This window comes from Cibotium barometz, chromosome 48, assembly GCF_041138505.1.
Source record: "Cibotium barometz isolate CiBa-2024 chromosome 48, ASM4113850v1, whole genome shotgun sequence".
Classification (NCBI taxonomy): Eukaryota; Viridiplantae; Streptophyta; class Polypodiopsida; order Cyatheales; family Cibotiaceae; genus Cibotium; species Cibotium barometz.
The window spans coordinates 15878310-15901730 of record NC_141093.1 but is presented as its reverse complement, the minus strand read 5'-3'; the positions used below and the strand labels follow the sequence as shown (position 1 = coordinate 15901730).

The 23421-nt window shown below is 47.4% G+C and overlaps 1 protein-coding gene across 1 annotated transcript in view; it reads left to right on the top strand.

The window, feature by feature from the left end:
* Positions 1-23421, top strand: part of LOC147610871 (uncharacterized) — a 66014-nt gene that overhangs the window by 22119 nt on the left and 20474 nt on the right. The window contains exons 2-11 of the mRNA XM_086785511.1: positions 19215-19617; positions 19723-19900; positions 20071-20210; positions 20549-21515; positions 21651-21751; positions 21850-21994; positions 22186-22254; positions 22342-22387; positions 22663-23132; positions 23258-23337. Coding sequence (XP_086641637.1) covers positions 19215-19617; positions 19723-19900; positions 20071-20210; positions 20549-21515; positions 21651-21751; positions 21850-21994; positions 22186-22254; positions 22342-22387; positions 22663-23132; positions 23258-23337 — 2599 coding nt within the window. The remainder of the gene's footprint in view (positions 1-19214; positions 19618-19722; positions 19901-20070; positions 20211-20548; positions 21516-21650; positions 21752-21849; positions 21995-22185; positions 22255-22341; positions 22388-22662; positions 23133-23257; positions 23338-23421) is intronic.

Genomic DNA, 23421 nt, shown 5'->3' with positions numbered 1-23421 from the left:
CTGCCAGGGTCTAGAAGAATGTGAATTCTATGGCCATTCACTTCTCCATAAACTCGGAGAAGATCATGCAAGCCAAAAACTTTAGAGTTGAACAGACAATCAGAACATGTACTAGGGCGAGAAAGTAGAGAAAGTACAGTAACTGACGTACCTGTCAAAGACAACTGGTTAGCTGCCTTTGGCTTGGGTCCTGCGTTGGTCTTTGCATCCTTTTGCTTCGGGCACTCATTACGCATATGTCCTTTTTCTTCGCAGATGAAGCAACGTCCCTCTTTCTTGAGCTTCAAAGCCTTAAGGAGACGTTTCTTCTTCGCTGGTGTCGAAGTTGAATTCTTCGAAGGTTGGTCCGAAGACTTTCCTTCAGTCGTGCTAGCCATTGGTGCAGAGAACTTCCTTCTGTGCTTATTCCCTTGCTCGGTAACGGGTTTATACTTAGAATAGACCATTGTATCATCATAGATACGAGTGGAATGAATGGCCTCGTCCAAAGTTTTGCATTTATTGTTTTTAACCTGTAAACGGTATGAGTCGGGTAAATCGGCTACGAAGAAACCCAAGAGAGTTGTGGGATCCATCTTGGTAGCTTTCATCCATCTGGAGATAGACCTCATAAGTGAGGTTCTGCGAGGTCATGGTCAAAAACCGGGCAACACCATAGTCATCCTCTTTCTTGAGGAATTCTTTCTTGAAGACGAACTGTGCCCAAGTCGTTGGTTTAGGGTTGAGTTCCTTCCACTAAAGCAAAGCTTTGCCTGAGAGGAAACCTGCTGCTAATTGGATCTTTTTTTATCGTCATATGGATGAAACTGAAAATGGACTTGCCACTTATGTAGCCAAGTGTCCACTATCTCCTTGGTACGCTGCTTTTGCTCGCCCCCAAACTGTTCCGGAGTAATATTGGGGCCTAAAGCAGATGCCAAGGTATCCATACCCGAAAGAGTAGATAGGGTAGTGGTCAACAAAGAGATGGAGTTCTGTAAAACCTGCATCTGCGCGGCGATTTGTGCTTGACGTTCCGGGAAGAAGCTTCGAGAGCAACTTTAAACTCTTGGAAATCTGATTTTGAAACAAAATCATCGAAAAGATTGGCATCAGTGGCTTCCGTAGCCGGCAGGTCTTCACGTTCGAGAATGGGCTACAACTCGGATTCTTGGGTCGACATCTTAAAGAGGGCAAGAGGAGAGAAAATATTTATCTTGCACAAGGAGAGTGCTAGAGAGCTTGAGAGCTTGAAAGATGTGTGGGAAGAAGCCCGCTTAAGGGGAATTTATAGGCGTCCCCAAAAGCCAACTTAGCTTTTGCTTTTGTGTTAAAAGAAAAAAACCAATATACATACATACATACATACATACATACATACATACATATATATATATATACATACATATATATATATATATACATATATATATATATATATATATTTGGTTTGCTTAAAAAAACCTTACAAAGCAATAAGTGGGTTTTTTAAACCCTCTTCTAAAGTGTGGGTTTAATAAAACCTTTAGGCGCATGTAAAAAAAACGAAAGCAAAGGTGATTTTTTTTAAAATAAAAAAAACAAAAGCAAAAAAAAAAACACCCGACTATGCTTTTCGCTATTTTCTGCGCCACCTGTTCGTCTGCCTACGTGCGCTGCCTGCAATCGTACCTGGCCGCCTGCAATCGGTTGTTGCCTGCGCACGTTCCTGGTAGCCTGCGCCGGCTGCACGTACAGTTGGCCGCTTGTGTAATGGCGTTTGTCCCTTCGACTGTCTGCTCGTACAATTGGCCGGCTGTGCTACCTGCGCATACTAGCCTGCGGGCAAGATTACTTGCTTGGTTGTTGCGTGTACAGGCGACTAGCATACACGTGCCTGCCGGCCTACACATACCAGCCCGGCTGCGATTGGAACAACCACACAGGCGTTACTTTCTTTCTCTCTCTCTCTTTCTCTCTTATAAACATACAGGCGATAGACTTTTCACTTCTTCTCTCTATTTCTCTTATTGAAAAAATACAGCCCTTCTTCTTGCTAAGCAAACCAACAAGACTCAAAACCTGCAAACAAACCAAACAAACATGACGGGGGTGCAGGCCTGACTCACCTCCCAACCTTGATAGCCGTGGGCAAGCCCACAAGACTTGTCTGTCCCCACCGAGCCATGAGCTGAGCTAACTAGATGGACGTACCGACCAATCTCTACTTCGTGACGTCCCATACCGCCACGAAGCTACCCTTGTGAGCCTCGCGACTGCTGCCGGCCTCGGTTGCATAAAGCAAGTGCACGTCTGCACTAGATCCAGGCTCCTGACCATGGAGCTCTCACAGAGACACGCGAGACTCTATATCACTAATGACTAACCTTGGCCACCCTTTTATAGGCTCTTGGCCGGTCATCGGGCGTCCACACTTGGGCGCCCGCTCATCCATACTTGGGTGCTCGCCCGTTAGTCTATCCCTAACTCAGCTCGTCAATTAGCCTGCCTAGCTCCAAGCTTCCCCAACCTCGAAGCTAGTCTTGTGTGTGTGTAGCACATGGTAGATACACACTGTGCACATGACAGGTCGACAAGCGTTGGATTGGGCTTCTGGACTGGCTGGCGCATTGATATCATTTCATGGGTTTTTTTTGCTAGCCAGCCAGCATATGTGGGGGTCCCAAGGCTCTATATAAGGGCTTAGCCCATAATTCATAGGGCATTCGATTTTTTATGGGTTGGGTCAGTAGACTGGGACTTTTTGGAGTCAAGAACCTTTTTCAATGGCAACCTATGGCTTGCTAGATTTGTACCCTTTTTGTGTATTATGAATATATCAAAAACTCAGCTCTCTCTCTCTCTCTCTCTCTCTCTCTCTCTCTCTCTTCTCTCCATCTTTTGTTTGCGTTTTGCATCCAGTTGTTCTAGGAAAGTGTTTACTGAAAGAAGACTCCCAAAGCTTCTGCATGTGACATTGGTATCAGAGCTTCAGGCTGGTTCTGAGATATTGTTGCCGCCCATGTCCCACCCGCCTTTACTGCATTGCGCATGGATGAAACCATCGCCTGTGTCTTGATCTTTTGGTGGTGTGGTGACCGGGCAACATTGTATTAGCATCAGGCTCAACAAAGCTAAACATTGATGGTGTCCCAGTCTCGAGATGAAGGTGCACAGTTCCTTCACCCAGGAGGATGCCTCAATCTGAGACGAGAGTAACACAAGACATGGAAGAAGCTCCTAGGAGGTTGGTTGGTGGTGTTCCACAAGACCCAAGGGGAATGGCAGCCCCCTGTGAGTTGGATGCCACTTGGGGCATACCAAGAAAGGCTTTCAGGAAAATGGTTCCAAGGGAGGATGATCTTTCAAGGGGTGGAGTGAGAGTGCCAGACTCAATACTCAAGAATAGAAGACCAAAGAAAGTGTTCAGGAACAGGGCAAGAAGGCAAGGGGACAGTGGAATACATGCACAGATCTTCATCAGATTTGGAGTGGAATTGGAGAGCGGGCAGGGTTTTCAGTGAAAAGGTTACCAAGAAGGGAAGGATGACAAGTTGGGGAGTCCATGAGGAGACAAGGGGATGATGATAGTCATCCATGGTCAGAAGTTGGAATCTCGCCATCGAGTTTAGTAGAAGGGAATGTCATGTGCATGCACATGGACATGCAGATCATCCCAGTGCTATTCTCTGAAAGGCAGCAAAATAACAGATGCATTAGGGCATGAGCAGGGCAAAGGGAATCCCAAGAGGCATCTTGTAGGTGCAAGATCAGGTCGGCAGGCCCTGGAATGGGCTTTTGCGGCCAGCATATGTGGGGGTCCCAAGGCTCTATAAATGTCATGTGCATGCTCATTCCTAGGGCTATTTTCTTGAAGGGAAATAGATAAAGAATCAGTTTAGAATCAGATACAAGAGCTTGTGTTGCTAGTGTGGGCAGGGAAAACTTGTGGAGGAACCAAGTGGCTATCGGCTAGCACATAAGGGAACATGTTTTTGTCGGCTGCAGCAAACGAAGGATTATTTGTCCAAGGACTTGGCCGGCAGCAGGTTGGCCAGTCCACAAGGGTTCCCAAGGCCTATATAAGGCACACTTTGCTCATTGTTTAGGCATTCACTCCTTTAGGGAGTAGGATCAATAGAATAGGACCCTTATGAGTCTAGACAATCTTTTGAAGGGCAGCCAAAGGCTAGCCAAGTTGTACATCATTTTTGTACTATATGAATATATTGAAACTCAGCTATCTTTCTCTCTTCTCTCCATCTTCTGTATGTGTTTTGCATCAAGCATGTTCTAGGATGGTGTTTAGGGCTGAAAGAAGACTCCGAGAGCCTCAGGGAAAGAGTTATTGCGACTGAAGAGACAAAGGTCAATCGATTATTCACGTGACACACGGCTTAACATACAAAAGACCAATAATGAAGCTAGAAATAGGGAGGCTAATAGGGAGAGTATTGAAAGGCCGAGGAGAGGAGCTACCTCTCTAGAATTGCATAATTCTAATGTTGAAGCTTTGAGGTATTTGGCCCCCTCCTTCGTTGTGAGGTTAACTTGTGGAGGAACTAAGTGGCTGTCGGCCAGCACATAAAGGGGACTTGTTTCTGTTGGCCGCAGGAAATTAAGGATTATTTGTCCGAGGACTTGGCTGACAGCAAGTTGGCCGGTCCACAAGGGTTCCCAAGGCCTACATAAGGCACACTTTGCTCATTGTCTAGGTATTCACTCCTTTAGGGAGTAGGATCAATAGAACAGGACTCTTATGAGTCCAGACAACCTTTTGAAAGGCAGCCAAAGGCTAGCCAAGTTAAACATCCTTTTTGTACTATATGAATATACTAAAACTTAGCTATCTCTCTCTCTCTTCTCTCTGTCTTCTGTCTGCGTTTCGCATCAAGCATGTTCCAGGATGGTGTTTAGGGCTGAAAGAAGACTCCGAGAGCTTCCGCATGTGACAATTTAAGGGATCAGCCTAGAATTCTGTAACATGCGGAAGCTTCGGGGGATATCGGTAACTTCAATGCTCAGAAGTCAGCACACGTTTCACGATGAGAACAACGCACAAAACTGAAAATAGATGTGCAGAAAATAGAGAGAGAAAGAAAGAAAGAAAGATATATTAACGTCTACGAGAGGCCAAAGTCGGCCTATGAGACAAAAAATTATTCAACTGTGTTCTTCCGGTCATCGGAAGAAAAGAAACAAAAGAAAAAGTGTGCATGTGTCTGGATACAACTGTGAATCATCATGGATCGGTGGAGCCCATATACAAACAATATAAGGGGGGTGGGGATGTGGATGGAGTGCTAAGGCAAGATGCATCTCTATATGCTGAAGGGGTAGTACAAGCATGTTATGCAGATCTATGTCTAACTCCATCCAGTGCCATAAGAGGGATATAAGATATCATACATCGCCGATGCTGAGGCTGTGAATGGCATGAACATGTACCTTGAGTCTGAATGAAAGCGAGCTAGCCTCTCCTGTGTCTCCATCTGGTGTCTCATTCGGATAGCTGCTATCTCTCGGTGACAGAGTCGGGATGCTCTTTGTCCAGTCTGTCTAGGTCTCCTCCTGGCTCTCAATTCCTCTGCTCTCTGTGCGGTCACCCCACGTGGTACATCAGCTGGCATTGGCATAGCTCTCTGGAAGAAATCTGTGAGCTGAGACTGTCTCCCACTCCTAGTGGGAGCGGGTGTCTGGAGGAGTCTCTCTCGAGAACTATGAAGCTCTAGTAGTAGTCTGCCAAGCTGTCGCTGGTCCGAGGCCTCCATCAACTGATGTAGTGAAGAGTGCTCCTCAAACAATCCTGCATATCTATCTCTGACCCCCTGGTGGGCTCTACATCTACATACAAAGTGATCCTCAGTCTCCACCTCCTCGCGGCACAATCTGCATATCCGCTCAGCTCTAGGAACCTGTGCCGCTCTCCCAGCCTCTATCTCTAGCTGATGTGATGAGACTCGTAGCTGTCCAATAGCAACGCGAGAGCTGTGTGGCATGTATACATCTATGTACCGCGGTCGATGTATAAACCCATCCCCTGAGATGTTCATAAAGTGGTCTCTGTAGTACAGCATCTTTGGTGGTAGTGGGCTCTCTGGTGTTGTCCATGTCTCCTGTATGTAGTGCTGCCATATGTCCTCTCTCATCACTCTGTTCCTCTCATTGAGAGAGAGGTAACCCCGTGGAGCAGACTGATCATACTGAAAAGGTGGCAACCGCTCAATGTCTATACCATGATGTGAGAACCACTGTAGCATCTGTGCATACCAAGATCCAGTGTGTCCAGCCTCGGCCAGCTGTCTGGATGCCTCAAAAGCTCGGCGGGATAATCTCTCCATGGGCATCTGCCTCATCCTGTATATAAAGGAGATCGTCTGGAACAATGCCTCCACTGCCATAGGTGGTGCAGCAAACTCAGCTCGAACAATGTCGTGTGGGACGGATGGTTTGCTGCGTATCATCCTCGAGAGCATCAAGATCTATGGTCTCTCCAGCTGTACCCATGTGGAGGCTGCAAGCCCTGGTGCCCAAACCGCTGCTGCATACATCAAGGCTGGTGTCACTAATGTATCAAAGAGCCACCCCTTCGTGCGGGGTTCCTGAAAATGTGCCTGATGACACTGACGCTCAAGGCCAGCAAGAGTTGCATACCCCCGGGTCACTCTGTCTCGGACTGCCTGAGCCATGGAGAAGCGTCCAGCTGAGCTAGTAAATGTGATGCCAAGGTAAACATAAGAGCTCACCACCTCGACCCGCCCTCCTGCTAATGTGAGAGTAGTGTGGCTCCTGACTGCGGGTGAAGTGTGGAAGATCATAACCTTGGTTTTCCCAAGGTTCACTGTGAGCCCCTGCTGTGCATAGAAGTCATCAAGAGCCACAAGGTGTCTTTGAAGCCCAACCTGCGTGTCGGATACCAAGATGATGTCATCAGCATAAAGCATAGCATGGACAGTAATACCTGATAGCTCAACCCCAGAGCCTCCTCCCTGTGTGATGTAATCGACCACCTCATCAATATAGAGCCCAAAGAGCGTGGGGGAGAGCGGGCACCCCTGCTTCACACCAATGGTGCTAGCAACTGTGTCAGACAAGCCTCCTAGGCATCGGACTCTCCCAAAGACCTGCTCATATAGCCTGTATATGCCCCACATCATGTCTGAAGGTATGCCTAGTGTCTGTAGTCGCCGAAAGAGGCGCTCTCTGGGCACAGTATCAAATGCCTTGCGGAAATCCACAAAGCAACAATTGAGCCGTTGCCTCCGTGCCTTGGCCTGATCAATCAGGCACCTCAATGTAAAAATGTGGTCGATGGTCGAGAAGGCTCGACGGAAGCCTGCTTGGCCTGCTGCTCTCAATCCCCCAACCTCTGCATGAGTGCTCAGCTCTGCCTCCAAAACTGCCCCGTATAGTTTGGCCAATATCATGATGGTCCTGTAGTTCCCGGGGTCTAGTACATCTCCCGCTTTATGGATCGGCACAATAGTGTGCATCGTCCACTCAGCCGGAAACCCCTCTGACAGAGCTCTGTTGAAGAGATGAGCAAGAAATGGTGCCAATGTATCAACAGCATAGATGAGATGCTCTCCCTGTAATCCTGTATGATTTGTCGCCCGTCCATGTACACGTGGATCGTCGATATGGCAATTGGAACGCGTTTTACTACTATTCAATGGACGAATCAGAGTCGGCATATGGCCCTCCTAACCATAGGTGGGGTGAAGAAGGTGGAGACTGTGGAGCATGGCTCTGTGGGCTTAGGTATAGGGGGTTGTGCAGGCACATCATAAAGTCTCTCTGCATATGTCTGCCAGGTCTGAGGATCGGCAATAGGTGTGGGAGGACGGGGCTCTTTGAGTCTCCTCCAAGCAGCAGCAGCATCTCTGCTCATGAGCATGTGATATGTGTCCTAGTACTGAGCCTCCTCATAAGCTCGCCGCTTACGGCAGGTGAGAGTATGCATCCTCCTGCCTGCCTGCCTCCGGGTGATCTCCCCGCGAGCCCTCTGCACTCGGAGACTGCGGTAAAGGTTTCTGCACTCATCATCATACCATCGGTTCTGGGGCATGCTCCCAGATGTAGGTGGCCGTCCTGTCTGTATGTGGTATGGGAAACTCCTCTCGGCTGCGGAGTGAAGTACATGTGAGAGCTGGGAGGTGAGCATGGCCATGGGTGCCGATGGATCTAAGGCAAATAGCTGATCATGAACATGATAGTCGTACACCTCGGCTAGGTCCTGAGTGAAGTGAAAAATAGTGCGTGGTGGCTGTATGATGGGTGGGTGGGTCTCCAATAAGCTCCTGAAAGTGAGGGATAGGTATGTATGATCCGCCCCAATGGGGCATGGTGGTACGGTGAAGTGAGACACCATATCTGCTGCCTCCCGGGATCCCATCACATAATCCACTGTACTACTGCCGCCTCCCACTGGAAAGCAAGTCAACCCACCTGAATCTGGCCACTGAGTCATCCCATTATAAATAACGAGATGGTGTCGGGCCCCAAGCTCCAGCAAATGTTGCCCATATCCAGTGCTATCAGCTCCTCCATCAGCAGAGATCCGAGTGGTCCCTGTATCCTCTGTAGCTAGCGGCTCTAGTCTCAGGGGATCCTCAAAGTCATAGATCTCGCACTGTCTGCTCTGAGTCCGTGCATTGAAGTCCCCCATCAAGAAGACTTCTCCCAGTGTCGAATAGTGTAAGATCTCCTCAGATAAGACAGAGTATGGAGACTCACTAGCCTCTCCTCCACCCGGCTCCTCGGTGGTGGCAAACCGCGATCCCTTCGGAGGAAAGTAGCAAAGGGCGATATAAATCCATCTGGTCTCCGAGAGGCGTAAGCTAATCCACATGTATCTCGCCTCCGAGTCTCGTGCTACGACTCGAACATGCTCATGTAACCCATGCCTGAAAAGCACTGCAATACCTCCTAAACCTCGGGAGGTGGCCTGTCTCATCCCCTGTCGGTGAGCTGACTCCCACTGATAACCCTTAACCCGTGGTAAGCCCCTCTCCGGGCTCTCATGTGTCTCTGTCATCAAGATGATATCCCGGCCCTCCGTCACCTCCTCAAGTCTCCCTGGATGTGTCCATAGGACTCCATTACAGTTCCAGATTGCTATGTGTATCTCTTTGTCCTCATGTTGTTTCCTCCGTGTCTCATAGGCCAGATGGCACTATTCGACCCTCTTCCCATCAATGTAGATGTGACCATCCCTATAATGTGCCTTCTTCCCTTCTTTGCGTGCCGCCTTAATCTTCGGCATGCATAATCTTCTATGCTCTAGTTGCATCCATGTGAGGTCATCATCGAAGTAGATGGGGTCCCCTGGCAAGCTCCTCAAGATAGCCCGTCTTCTCATAAAGCTCATCCTACTCTCCTTGTCCGAGAACTGTAGCACTAAGGCCTTGCCTTTGGTGGAGTCCTTTGGGGTTGTCCTCCATACTCTAGTGAATGGGAGCGGCTCATTCTCCTTTAGTCCTAGCTTGGTACATAGGTTCCGCCCGTCAATCTCGGGCGTGGAGGTAGTGCTCTCTGGTATCCCTGTGACTCGGATGTTGAGGCGCCGGATCCGTCGCATCTTCTCTTCATCAAGAGTAGACTGCATCATGTGTACATCTTCTTGTACCTCCTTCTTGATGTTCTTCTTCATCACTTGTACATCTTCTTGCACCTCCTTTTTGATGTTCTTCTTCATCACTTCTACCCATCCTTCGCGGGCCGCCTCCATTTTCCCCTCGATTGAGAGAGAGAGAGAGAGAGAGAGGGGGGGGGAAGAGGACACAGTATTGGGTCTCGAAGACCATCTGTAGGCCTCAAGGTAGGGTTCATCTATACTGTGGATCGGGTGGAATGCTTATCACCAATAGTCATCTATCCTATGGATCGGGTGGAATGCTTATCACTGATAGTCATTGTTCCAAAAAATAATGGGAAGCTTAGCGTGTGTATCAACTAAGCTGAATGCTTCCATTGTATCCGAACCGTTCCCATTGCCTTTCATTGATTTCTTGCTTGATGCAGTAGGTAAGGCATGAAACATATTCTTTTCTAGATGAATTTAGTGGGTACAGTTAAGTGAAAATGCCCTAAGAAGATAAAGAAAATATTGCTTTTGTGAAAGAATGGGGGGCATTTGCCTCCAATGTGATGACATTCAGGCTGAAAAATGCTCCTACTACATTCCAAAGGATGGTTTATGAAATATTGTATGAATATCTGACCACCTTCATGAGGGTGTTTGTGGATGACTTTAGTGTGTTCGGGAAGAAAGAAGAACACATTACACACCTCACAACGTGCCTGGAAAAGTGCAAGAGGGCCAGATTCACCACGAATGGTGTATTTGCTTTTATTAGAATGATGCAAAATCTGAAATAAAAGACTGAACCTGAACCTTCTTGGCTGAGATAGATCTTTGCCCTTGACCTTCAATCCTTCACCCTTGCATTAGCTTCTCCCTTGGCTGTTCTGGCCCTTGAGTAGCTTCAGCACCTTGTGAATTATGAGATAGCCTGGACTGAATTATGCCTTGGGTTTATATACCCCTTTCCTAGACCTGGTAGGCTGGTCGGCTGGCTATCTGGGGTCGGTTTGCTGAAAAAGACTTTGTTTCACACTGTACCTTCTGATTTGACCTGACCGCCTTGTGGGCTGCTGTCCAGGCCTGCGCAGGCTACCTTGGCTGACTTGTCCCGGACTGGGTTCACATGGGACCAGTTTTCCACTCTAGGTCTTGCACCTTCTTGTTCAGATATGTCCACGTGGCATCCAAGAGCGGGATGCACGTGACATCCCCTTCTGCTTAACTTGACGGAAGCTGCATAGTCTCCAAATAGTCCGTCAATAAAGCCGGATAGTCGTCGAAGAACTCTTTGTCAAGCCATACTGCTTCGTGGGTCCCTCGGTCCTGAAACTTTGTGAGGAACTGTCTTTGCCTTCGGCCATGCTTGAAGCGGTGCAAAAGGATCTGTTCTGGAACCATCACTTCAGCTTCATCAATGATATCTGGTTCCGCTTCATCTTTCACTTCTGAAGGGATCGGACTTGCATATGGTTTTAACCAACTAACATGGAACACATCGTGCATAGTCCAACTCGGGGGTAGCTTCAACTTCATTGAAACCTCGTTGATCTTTTTCTGGATGGGAAAAGGTCCGAAGCTCGTGAATGACAACTTTGGGCATGGCTTGCCCACGTGTTTCAACCTTCGCTTCATGATCCGAAGATAAACCCAATCACCTTCCGAAAACTTCATATCCCTTCAGTCTTTGTTGGCTCGTCGAGTGTAGGCCTCCTGTGATTTAGCCAACCTGTCTTTTATTGACTCCAAAATCCCCTGGTAAGACTTCGTCAATTTGTTCGCTTCATGTAGATGAGGTTCTGGTCAATAGCGATTGGAATGGTCTTCCAAACGCTGCTTCTTATGGAGTCCTGCCAATAGCTAAAGAAAAAGAATCATTCAAAACAGCTTGAACTAAAGGCAAATAAGATTCCCACTTACCTTGCTGATCGTGGACATAAGACTTCAGCACATTAGGTTGCAGATTTCTGTCTGGCCGTCCGTCTGTGGGTGAAATGCACTGGAAAAATTATCAAACAATGCCCTCCAAAAATGACTCGTAAACTTGGCATCTTGGTCTGACACTATGGTCCTAGGGATCTCGCCAATCGGGTACCAATGCCGAATGAACAAATGGGCAACATCTTCGGTGGTCACATTGGCCCTGCATGGAATCAGCATAACAAATTGGCTAAATCTATCAACTATAGTCAAGCATTGAGTATTACGCTTACCCGGACTGGGAGGCAGATTCGTGACAAAATCCATCAATGTATCTTGGAAAGGGCTCTCAGGAATTGTCAAGGGCTATAACAACTCTATCTTCTTCCCACAAGAGCTTTCACCTTTTGACAAATATGATAATATCACATTGTTGCACATATGCAAACATATCTCGCCTCATCTTTGGTCAATAATATTGCCGTTCTAACTTCTCCAAAGTCGAATTCATGTCCCTATGACCACCAGTAATGGCATCATGATATGGTTTTACCCACTCAATTTTAAATTCAATTTTGGCGGGAAACTTTGAAATTTAAACTTCTAGCCATTTGAAGAATAAGAAGGTATCTAAAGTCAAAGAAACTTAACATTTTAACAAAAAGTCATTAAAATCATAATATGGCAGCTTAAAGGGCCCCTATAGACCTCAACCTTCCCCTAATGGATGGTGGAGATATACCCCAAGGGTTAAGGTGGAAGTAAACAAGCATACAATGTAGGATATAACTTTCAAAGAGGAACGGGAGGGCTAGGTCATAGAAGAGGTAACTTCATAAATCCTTCTAATGCACCTATGACAAGAGAAGGTCAAACAACAACAAAGGTAGAATTCATATTAGACCTCTAGAGGAAGAGTAAGATTTATAAAATCTAATAATCATGTGCTAATAGTTATGCATCATGCATTTGAAAGCAAATGTCATTATGGAAATACTTCATGACACACAGTTGGCCTTTGTAGAAAAGCCAACCATTGCGTATCAAAAAGTAGCATGGTCAGCGTAATGCCTGATGGTCACTGCGAACCTCAAAGTCACGGCCATAAAGAAAATGTTTCCAATGTTTCAAGGCCTGAATATTTGCGAGGAGTTCCTGATCGTAGATCGAGTAATTCTTTTCCGCGGGGAGTAACTTACGAGACATGATTTGCCTTGAGCATCCTGCGAGCTTGGGAGCTGCTGAGACCGGGGCTTTCTCAGAGACCTCCTACTTGTGATGAGGAGCGGGCCAGACAGCCGCTCATATGGAGCCCGGCGGTACGCACTGAGCAGGGTCATATGCTGGGTTCTCGGCCTCGTCTAGCCTGGGGACCATTGGCGGCAGGCCCAGCACGCAGTTTTGGAGACTGGCAAGCCTTCTGCAGTCTCCCAGGTGGAGAGGCTGAGTCACTTCAGAGGGGGGTTGATTATGCGGGATGACATTCAGGAGGTACTCACTGAGGAGTGGTTCACGTCTTTCGAGCCAGCGGCCCCACGGTGGATGGGAGCCTTAACACAGTTGGAGATCTTGATTGCTGTCAGAGCTTGCACTGAGGATGGTAGATGCCTCTACTATGAGATCCAGGATGAGAGCAGACTTCAGAGAGTGGAGGTGGAGTCGCCTTTGGTTGCAGAGTGCATCTTTCAGAGGATACGGGTAGTGGCTGCCGCTTCCTGGAAGTGGCATATTGATCCAGACCCTGTAGATGTGGACTCTGATTGGCGCATTTGGGCATATGATGCGCGCCCCTTGGCCCGGCTCCAGTGGGACCCTGGCGAGTACGAGTGGCATGATCCTTATGCATCCCTCGAGGCCACAGAGATTACCTTTTTCCAGTACACTGTTCGGTTGGGGAGGCATATTCTGACTGCGAGGAGGATGGTCTCTCCAGCCCGCAGCGGAGCATTGGCGGCTACAGGGACTCTCACAGGAGTTCCTAGAGGATTTTTGGGCCAGGCTCTGGGCTAGTCGAGAGGCACGCAGGATCTCGACTTTTCAATGGCTGGTTGCCCACAGGGGCTCTGCAGTTGGCACCTGGCTTGTCTACAGTGGTCTTTCGGCGGCGTGTGTCCGATGCGGCCACCCTTTGGAGACACAGAGACACTGCCTATGGGACTGTCCACAGGCGCAGCAGATTTGGCTGAGGATGCTGCGCATTTTGGCCCCCCTCTCTCCAGAGGACATGTATACGTGGGGTGCCGCTGCTTGGTCGACATCGTCAAGGCCTGCTCTGGGATACGAGACGGAGCAAGACAGCTAGGCCATCAGATTCATTAGGGGCCAGCCTCGCCTTGTTCCTTCACCGGACTTCTCGTCCGCTGTCTGGACACAGGACAGGGATTTACGATGGGAGCTCCTCAGCAGCCTCACCATCTGGTTCACCTGGAGAGCCCGGTGTTTCAGGGCCTTTGAGGGGAGACTGGAGCCACTAGCAGAGACTGTTCGGGGGATTTGGCAGGAGCTGATCCACACCCTGCGCGGATAGTATGACCGCATCCGGGGCGACTCGGATGCGGCGATCTTGCAGCGCCAGGCCTTCCACACCACTTGGCGCAGCGGCCCCTTCTATACACTACACGCGGCTGGCATTACAGGACACCTGTTTGGCTTTTCCCCCCTCCTATTGTATGATATAGCTCTCAGTTATTTGTACTGATCTTTGTACCTTTTTGCACCTAGGGAGAGTCTCCCTAGCTGCCTTGATTGGATCTCTGCTTTGCCTTATTATGAGCAGGAGAGGTTTTTGTAGCCCAGTGGGCGGTTTTTTTTTTTCTAACTAATGAAAGGATCTTCTCTCGGGGGGGAAAAAAAAAACTTACGAGACATGTAAGCTACTGGATGGCCATTCTGTTGTAATACACCTCCAATTGCAATGTTACTCGCATCGGTGATCACTTGGAACGGCTCGCCCCACGAGGCAAGTGCTAGACAAGGCGCTCCTGGACAAAGCCACCTTGAGGTTCTTGAATGCCTCCAACGCTCGTGGAGTCATTCGAATCCGCTGCTTTTTAGTCTTGACTCCCTTTAGCAGATTGGTGAGATCCGTCGAGAGGTCAGAAAACATGTCTATGTGGGTGGAGTATGCTTGGTATATACCCACAAAGGATCTGATGTCATAAGCAGTGTGTGGTACTTTCCAATTGACAATCTCGGCTACCTTGGCCGGGTCAAGTCGAATGCCTTCTGCACTAATTATATATCCAAGGTAGTGAACCTCGAACAAATTTGATGTAGAGCTCGGTGCTTTCCAGCAACTTCAGGACTTTCTCCACATCAATGTCATGCTGCTCAACCGTAGCTGAAAATACCAATATGTCTTCCAAAAATATGAACACACACTTTCCAATCAATTCTCGGAACACCTGCATCATCATGCGGTTGAATGCGGCTGGGACGTTCGTCAAGCCAAAAGGCATGACCACAAATTCATAGTGGGCCCGTTCCGTAGTACGGAAGGCTGTCTTGGGGATGTCCCCCTCAACAATCCTCACCTGGTGGTACCCACTCTTCAAATTGAGTTTCGAGAACACCTTAGCCCCGTTCACCCTCTCAAGAATATAATCTATTCGAGGCATCGAGAATCTACTTTTGATAGTCAGCTTATTGAGTGCACGATAATCGACACACAAACGAGAAGACCCATCTTTCTTCTTCACAAACAGGATTAGGGCTGCAAATGGTGACACGCTGGGGCTGATGAAGCCAGATTGCAACAATTCTTGGAGTTGGCGGTCCAACTCCGATTCCATTGCCTTGGAAAGGCGATATGGAAACTTGCGCGGGGGTTCCGAGCCTGGGAGGAGGTCGATCTTGTGGTCCTCCGGTCTGGAGGGGGGTAGCTGGGGAGGGAGATTGTTCCAAAGAAAAATCTTCTGGAACTTTTCATGTAGAGCCAAATACTACTTAGAAGCACTGGCTGCCGTTCGGGCAGTTTGGATGTAAATCATCGCACAATGTGTGCCTTTCCTTATTGCTCGTTTAGCCTACAAGTGGCTTATGAGCGAAAAGTTCGGGATTTCTGGCTCACACTTAATGGTCACTCGGACGTTGGACACATTCCGGCTAATTTGAAAAGTGTGCTTGTCCCACTTGACATTAGGAAGAAACTTGTGGAAACCACTGAATGCCCAAGATTATGTTTGCTCCTACAAGTGGGGCAACTATAAAATCACGCACAAACTCTATGCCCTGAATAACTAACTTAGCACCTAGAGCTTCATACTTGACGCTCGTCGTCATGCCTGTGCTAAAACCCTCAACTTGCTTGTCCACCGAAGTCAAGACGAAACGAGCACGTCGATCGGCATGTTCTGTTACCACGTCCTCCGTGCTGCCGCTGTCAAACAAGACGACGACTCTCTGGTCACCTATGTAGCCAAAGGTCTTGAGCAATTCGTTGCGCTTATACTCCTGGTCATGGGTGCCCTTCTGCTTATCTTCAAGCTCCTGGCTAATGATTGCTCCAACCGAAGCATTGGGATATGAAGAACTAGGGGCAGCCACTGGGGTCCGTGTGGGAGCTGGGCTCACCATTGAAGCTGTGGAGGCTGAGGCAGCCGTCTTTGGAGCGGTAGTCTTCTTAGGACACTCCTGAGAAGTGTGTCCTTTTGTATGACAAAAGAAAAACCTACCCTCCTCCTTGTACCGAGAGATCTTCTCAGCACTCAACTTACCACCGGTCTTGCTTGCCTCTGCTTTTTGGTCTGGAGTAAGCTTGGGTGCATTGGTTGACTTCTTGGAGCCTAAGGCTCCTGTGGTTTGTCCTGGGGAAGACCCCATCTGGTTCTGGCCTTTTCCCCCCGAGGTGTTAGCCCTGGGAGTAGCCGGCTGGGAAGTCTTGGGCTTTCCGCCATTGTGCTTCATTTTAGCACTCTGCGCAAGCGAGAGTGCGTATTCGAAGGTCGCTGGCCTAAACATATGCACCTCCCACTAGATTTGTGTGTCAAGGCCATAAAGAAATTGCCCTTTCTTGTCCATATCAGATAAGCCCAACTGCAAACATAAGTTTGAAATTTTATTGGCAAACTGAAGGAATGGTTGCGCGTTCTGACGCGCTTCTCTAAACTCGTCTTTGAGTCGCTCAGGGTAATGGGGCGGTAGAAACCGGTGCTTAAGGTCGTAGACAAACTCGTCCCAAACGTAAGCTGCCATACCTAATCTGGTGTGGGCATGAGCCCAGTGGGTCCACCAAGGAATGGCTTTCAAGTACCAACTAGCTAAGATTACCCCGTCAGTATCACTTTTTTGAACTGCGGCAAAGTAAGCTTCAAATTGATGCAACCATGAATAAAGAGTTGTGGGGTCGAGTTTACCATTATACTTACTGAAATTCATTTTCTCGAAAAAATGATTTGAGGAAGCTGCTGGTGTCAGTCTTGCGTCCAAAGCTGCAAGGTATCGCTCATGTTCCACGCGTCGCATGGCGTCGTCTTCACGTTGTCGAATCTCCAATGCACGCATCTGCAACTCAAGCATCGAACTCGGATGCGGTCGTGACCCTTCGAAAGGGTCCCTGAGTAGAGGATCTGGAATCTGGGAAACGGAAGGAGAGGGAGGAGGAGACGGAAAACACGGAGTTGGAGAATGGGTGCGCTCTTCTAGAGCCAATATCTACGCCTTCTGCTCTTCCAACTTGGTACTCTGGTTTGCGATTGCTCGCATCATTTGTTGGAACATCTCTTGTACACTCATGCTTGATGCCCTAGCTGGACTGCCTGGTGCACTTCGGTCCCAAGGTTCTTAGTCTCTCGCCGTCGTAGCTCGCCATAGCAGGAAAATGCACTACCTTTCCAGAGCGCAATATGACCATCCACTGTGTGTGTGGGAGACTTCCGGAGGCTGAAACCAACCGTCCTTCGAGGGACAGGAGTCACTCGTGAAAACCAACCACATGGGCGAGAAAAAATTTCTAGTTTCTTGCTGAATCTTTACGCTTGAAGTAGGCTCTAATACCACTCTAACATGCGGAAGCTTCGGGGGAGATCGGTAACTTCAATGCTCAAAATCCGCACATGTTTCACGACGAGAATAATGCACAAAACTGAAAATAGATGTGCAAAAAAGAGAAGGAGAGAGAGAGGGAGAAGAGGACACAGTATTGTGTCCCGAAGACCATCTGTAGGCCCCCCACCACGAATGGTGTATTTGCTTTTATTAGAATGATGCAAAATCTGAAATAAAAGACTGAACCTGAACCTTCTTGGCTGAGATAGATCTCTGCCCTTGACCTTCAATCCTTCACCCTTGCGTTAGCTTCTCCCTTGGTTGTTCTGGCCCTTGAGTAGCTTCAGCACCTTGTGAATTATGAGATAGCCTGGACTGAATTATGCCCTGGTTTTATATACCCCTTTCCTAGACCTGGTCGGCTGGCTATCTGGGGTCGGTTTGCTAAAAAAGACCCACGACCAGCTTTAAATAGCATTTAATGCTAATAAAGCCACTTCATTTCACACTGTACCTTCTAATCTGACCTGGCTGCCTTGTGGGCTGCTGTCCAGGCCTGCGCAGGCTGCTGGGCAGCCCCTGGGCACTGGCCGAGTGGCTGCTGGGCAGCCCTTTGGCCTGGCTGGCCCATAGGCCCTGCTGGCTGCCTGGCCAGGCCCCTTGGGCTGGCCGACAGCCTGCCCAGCCCATACTAGGGCTGGTGGGCATGGCTTGGGGCCTTTCTAGCCCCCTTGGGGTGGCTCATAGCCTTCGCCATGCCCCTACTTAATGCAAACCTACATCTACAGTTGTCTGACATCTGGTCGCAGACCAAACACACAGAGCAACTGACATCATTCCAGAGGGAGACTCACAGCACGGAGTGGCACTGATTCATGTGCAGGACAATGCACACCTAACCTCGGACGAATGGAGTGGGACCCTGGCTGACTCGTCCCGGACTGGGCTCACATGGGACCGGTTTTCCACTCCAGGTCCTGCACCTTCTTGTTTAGATATGTCCACGTGGCATCCAAGTGCGGGATGCACGTGAAAAATTCATAGGGCATTCAGTCCTTTATGGGCTGGGTCAGTGGACTAGGACTTTTTGGAGTCAAGAACCTTTTTCAAGGGCAGCCTATGGCTTGCCAGATTTGTACCCTTTTTGTATGTTATGAATATACTGAAAACTCGGCTATCTCTCTCTCTTCTCTCCATCTTCTGTTTGTGTTTTGCATCAGGTTGTTCTAGGAAAGGTGTTTAGGGCTGAAAGAAGACTCCTAGAGCTTCCACATGAGACATAAGTATCGAAGAACCCTAAGAGTGGCCTGAATGTCGAGGAGTGGAAGAGAACTGGCTGTGACATAGTAAGAAATGTCGGGCCTGGTATAAGTTAAGTGAATAAGAACCCACAAACCTCTGGTACTGCATATTGTCCTCGAAGATGGGAATAGAATCTTCTTGGGAAAACTTATTCATCAGACAGGAAAGAGGACAGCACTCTGTCATCGGACAGGAAAGAGGACGGCACTCTTATCATTCCAAATGTCTCCACCCAGGAGCTGTTGTAGATATCTGTATCGGCCAAGGAAAACTCCATCAGATGGGGTTTGGAAGGCTGCTAGTGCAGGGAGCTTTGGCTTGACAAGTTCTATTCTCTGATGCATGTGACCTTTGGTGGAAAAGTGTTGGCAACTCGTTATTGGAGGAGAATTTTACAGTACTAGATTATTCGTCAGAACTTATTTGTGATGGTATTCTTTTTTTTTTTGGGGTGGAATGTTTGCAGTGAGCAGCAATTCTTTGTGCCTCAACATCCCCATTGCAGTGGTGATACTAGCTGCTCTGCGCTATCTTTCTTTTGATCTGGAGATCCGCAAAAGAGTCGAGACTACGCACATCCCTTCTCATCTCTCACATTTGTTGAAGCATCAGATAGCTCCTGATGATCCATTCCTTTGTTCTCCACCTGTATCGACCAGATGGAGAAGGAAAATTGATTCTCCAGTTGTGGAGGCTGCCATCGATGACTTCACACACCGCATTGTGCAAGAGTTTGTTACAGATTTGTGGTTCTCGTCACTCTCACCAGATCAAGATGTTCCGCAACAGATACGATCTCTTATCAATGATATTTTTGGAGAAATCTCACAGCGGGTCAAGCACATCAACCTGATCAGTCTCATGACAAGGTATGATGCACCCAATGCATGTATTAGTTAGTAAACTTGAAATGCGTCCCTCTGTTGTTTATTTGGGGTGTAATGTATTGTGACTTGTTGTTTCTAAGGCTGCAGGGATCTTGTGGATTTGGTGGGTAATCATTTAGACCTTTTCAGACAGACAAAAGCTGCCATTGGTGTTAAGCTCTTTGAGACTCTTTCGACTGAAGACCGAGAGGAAAGATTGAAATTAATTCTATTGAAGAAAAAGCAGCTACATCCTGCTCTTCTTTCACCAGAACTTGAATGCAAGGTAACAACAACTGGTTGCCTGTATGCTGTCATGTAGTTCCTCCCTATCCTGTAGTGCACCACCTGTCTCCTCTCTAGACACATAGGCGTGGCCTGCACAACTTACCTCTGGATTACATGGCTTGTTTTGGGTTTTTTTTTTCTAGGGCTTGACATATGTTCTTTTTCTAGGTTCTACAACAATTGATGAGTGGAGTGGTCGCTATTCTTTTAAGACCACAAGATGCTCAATGTGCTGTCCTAAGAGGGTTGGCACGGGAATTGTTAGCCTGTGCAGTTTTGCGGCCCATTATGAATTTTGCAAGTCCTGGGTTTGTATACTTCACACCTGGTTGTTGAAGATTAGTTTTGTTCTAAGGAAGCAATGCCAATTGGTCTTCTTGCATTGTGAAGTAAACTATGTAAAGTAGTACTTAACACTTCCTCCCACATAGGCTGCCAACCCTTTACCTTCACTAGTAAAAATCTCATTTTTTTTTCACTAGAGCAACATCCGTTCTCCCCCCCCATACAACGTGTGTGTGCAGGCACAGTTGCTCATTCACTCACTCTCTTGAATTGAAAGTTTACCAACGACAATTTGAAAAATGACATAGTTAGAGAGAGGGACTGCAAGCCTCACCTTGCCCAACTCGTGCTGTTTTGGCAGTTTTATTAACAAGGCCATTGAGAAAGCAACAGCTTCAGCAAAGGAGAAGTCTCAGGGTAACAAATCTGAGAGAGGAACAGATGGAAACTTGAATGGGAAGTCTTCCAAAGGAGGCAGCTCAAGACCTTTAAGACCTTCGGAAGAAGAGAGTCAAAGTGAGCACAACTGGGATGCCAGTAAGCTGTCTATGTCTTCGACAGATGTCTTAGGAAACCAAGGAGACTGGGCCCAAGTTCTTGAGGCTGTGAGTAACAGGAGGAAAACCACACTTTCTCCAGACAATCTAGACAACCTGTGGGCAAAAGGGCGCAACTACAAGAAGAGGGACTTAGAGCGGGCTTTGGTGAAACCAAATCAGATGATTTCTGTGAGTGTTCCTCCTCGGACTAGTAGTGAGATACTGGCGAGACTAACTTTTGAAAAGCACAACGTGAAGCCTGCTGTCAAGGGCTCGTCTGGAACGTCCAAGATAAATCAGGATCTGCAGCCAGGGGGTGATGCTAAACTTGGAGTTCATGGGGGGTCTTTTGAGCTGCCGAAGTCGGACAAAAGGCATGAGCCTGTTTTGGGAAATCCGATTGGCGGATATGGTTTGATTCAAAGGGAGGGAGCATATAGTGGTGCTGCACAGAGCTATGGGACCTCTGAATTGCAGGTCAAGAAAAATCCATTGACAAATACAGTGACCACGGATGCTCCATATCAACACAACGAGCAGCTTCTGGAAGAACCCCTTGACTTTCATTATCCACAATCCAAAAGCTCAAATAGTGGCTTGGATGGCTGGCAGAAACTGAAAAAACCTTCAATTAACCAAGATGGCAGTCTGAACTATTGGGACAATCCGGGAATGCAGCTTTCTATGGGCAGTGTTCAGCTTGACCAAGTTGCAGACTGGCTCAATGATCCTGATGGAACAAGTGGACAAAGCGTAGCTTATTCGGCTGCCCCCAAACTAAATTGTTGGGTGAGAAGAGTTGTATAAACACACTAATTATTAAAATAATAGGAAAACTGTGTTGCCATGCTTTATAGCAAACCTGTGTTTTTGTTACCGTCAGATTTGAGTCTGGATCTTTGATTTTCAGCAGCTCATTTGCAGGTAGTCGGAGCTCATTTAGAAAAGGTTTCATCTAAGACTTTTGCTGTTTATTCGATTGCGGTGACTGATTCGGACAACAACACATGGTTTGTTGAAAGAAGGTATCATTATTTTTTTGAAATTTTAAAATGTTAAAAATTTAATTCTTATTTTTGGAAAGATTGAAGCATTAAAATGTTTTTGTGGGTGCCTGCTTCAGGTTTCGCAATTTTGAGCAGCTCCATAGAAATCTTCGTGATTTGCCTCAGTATAACCTTCAGTTGCCTCCGAAAAGGATTTTGTCATCAAGTTTGGATGACACTTTTGTCCGCGATCGATGCATTTTGTTGGACAAGTACTTAAAAGTGAGTCCCTATTTAGCTCCAAGCAGGTGCTCCTATAGCGCATGTGGGAGTGCTGTTGATTTGATGTTCTTTACCTTTGCGAACGTGCGCATGCGTGCACACACACACACACACATGCGGTTACTAATCACACTAAAGTAGAGAGATTTTTCAACCTGATCCTTGTGTTTCCTGATTCCCCTTTGTAACAGGATTTGCTCTCCATCCCAAGTATTGCAGAATTGCATGAAGTATGGGATTTTTTGAGTGTCACTTCAAAGGTAATTTTTGGATATTGCTGTGGATTGCAATAGGTTTTTAAGAGAGTAGCTTTCTATACAAATGAATCGATCTGTTTTTCTTGGCAGAAATATACTTTCTCAAAGTCTTCTTCAGTCATGAAAACCATAGCAGGTATTATTTCACAGAAGCTGTTTAGTCGGTCTCACTTTGGTTTAGTTATGCGGTGATGGTGGTGAATTTTAAGCGTCTTCACATGCCAAAATTTTGGTGGCTGGGCAATTATGAAGGTGGATGGGGGATACTCCTGGTTTATTGCCCAAAGGGACAGGCTCACGGGGAGGAGGGAGGGGGTTTGGGGGGGTGTTGGGTTGGTTATTCTCTGTATCCAGCATAAATGTAGTTGATTCTTGTCATGAAGTGTTCTTAACTAGGTTTGATTTGGACAGTAAATGTTGATGATGCGGTCGAGGATATGGTTCGACAACTCAAAGGGGTCTCGGATGGTATTCTTCGCCAGCTTGGCGCCCCACCATCACCTCCACGGGATGTGACATTTCTATCATCTACTACTGGAGATCCCTTCAAGAGGACTAGTCCCTTAGAAGCACCTTCTGGCAGCCATGTACCCTACTTGGAAAGAGAGAGATCAGAGCATTTTTCGGATGATGAGTATGGTGGGCTTCCAGAGGTTGTGGAAGAGGAAGGTGCCCATTTATTGGACAGTTGGCATTCTGACAGTGAATTGCAGGTGCCTGACTTGAGAGCCAACAACTTTGCACAGCGGCATATGTCAGAGTATGACAAGAATGATCACCGTGGCATGAAGAGGATCAAAACAGTAGGCTCGGATTTATCGCCGGAAGAGTCTATGGTAGGATCTGAAGCCTTTGAGGAGGATCCGGCAGTCCCTCCTGAGGTATTCTGTATGCTTACTTTGCCAAGAGAACTCCTTTCATCCTTATGTTGTGACATGAATGCATATACAGTGAACAAACATGAGAGTGGGCTTTATTTTTAATTGATTATTTATTTTTTGAGCAGTGGACACCTCCACAGTTGACCCTACCTTTGTTAAATTTGGTGGATGGCATCTTCCAGCTACAACGCAGGGATTGGTTAAGGTTGGTAGACTGTATTGCAAGCAATTTATTGGCCTGTTAATTTCCATTAAGGGGAAAAAAAAGTATTCATGCATGTTACATAAA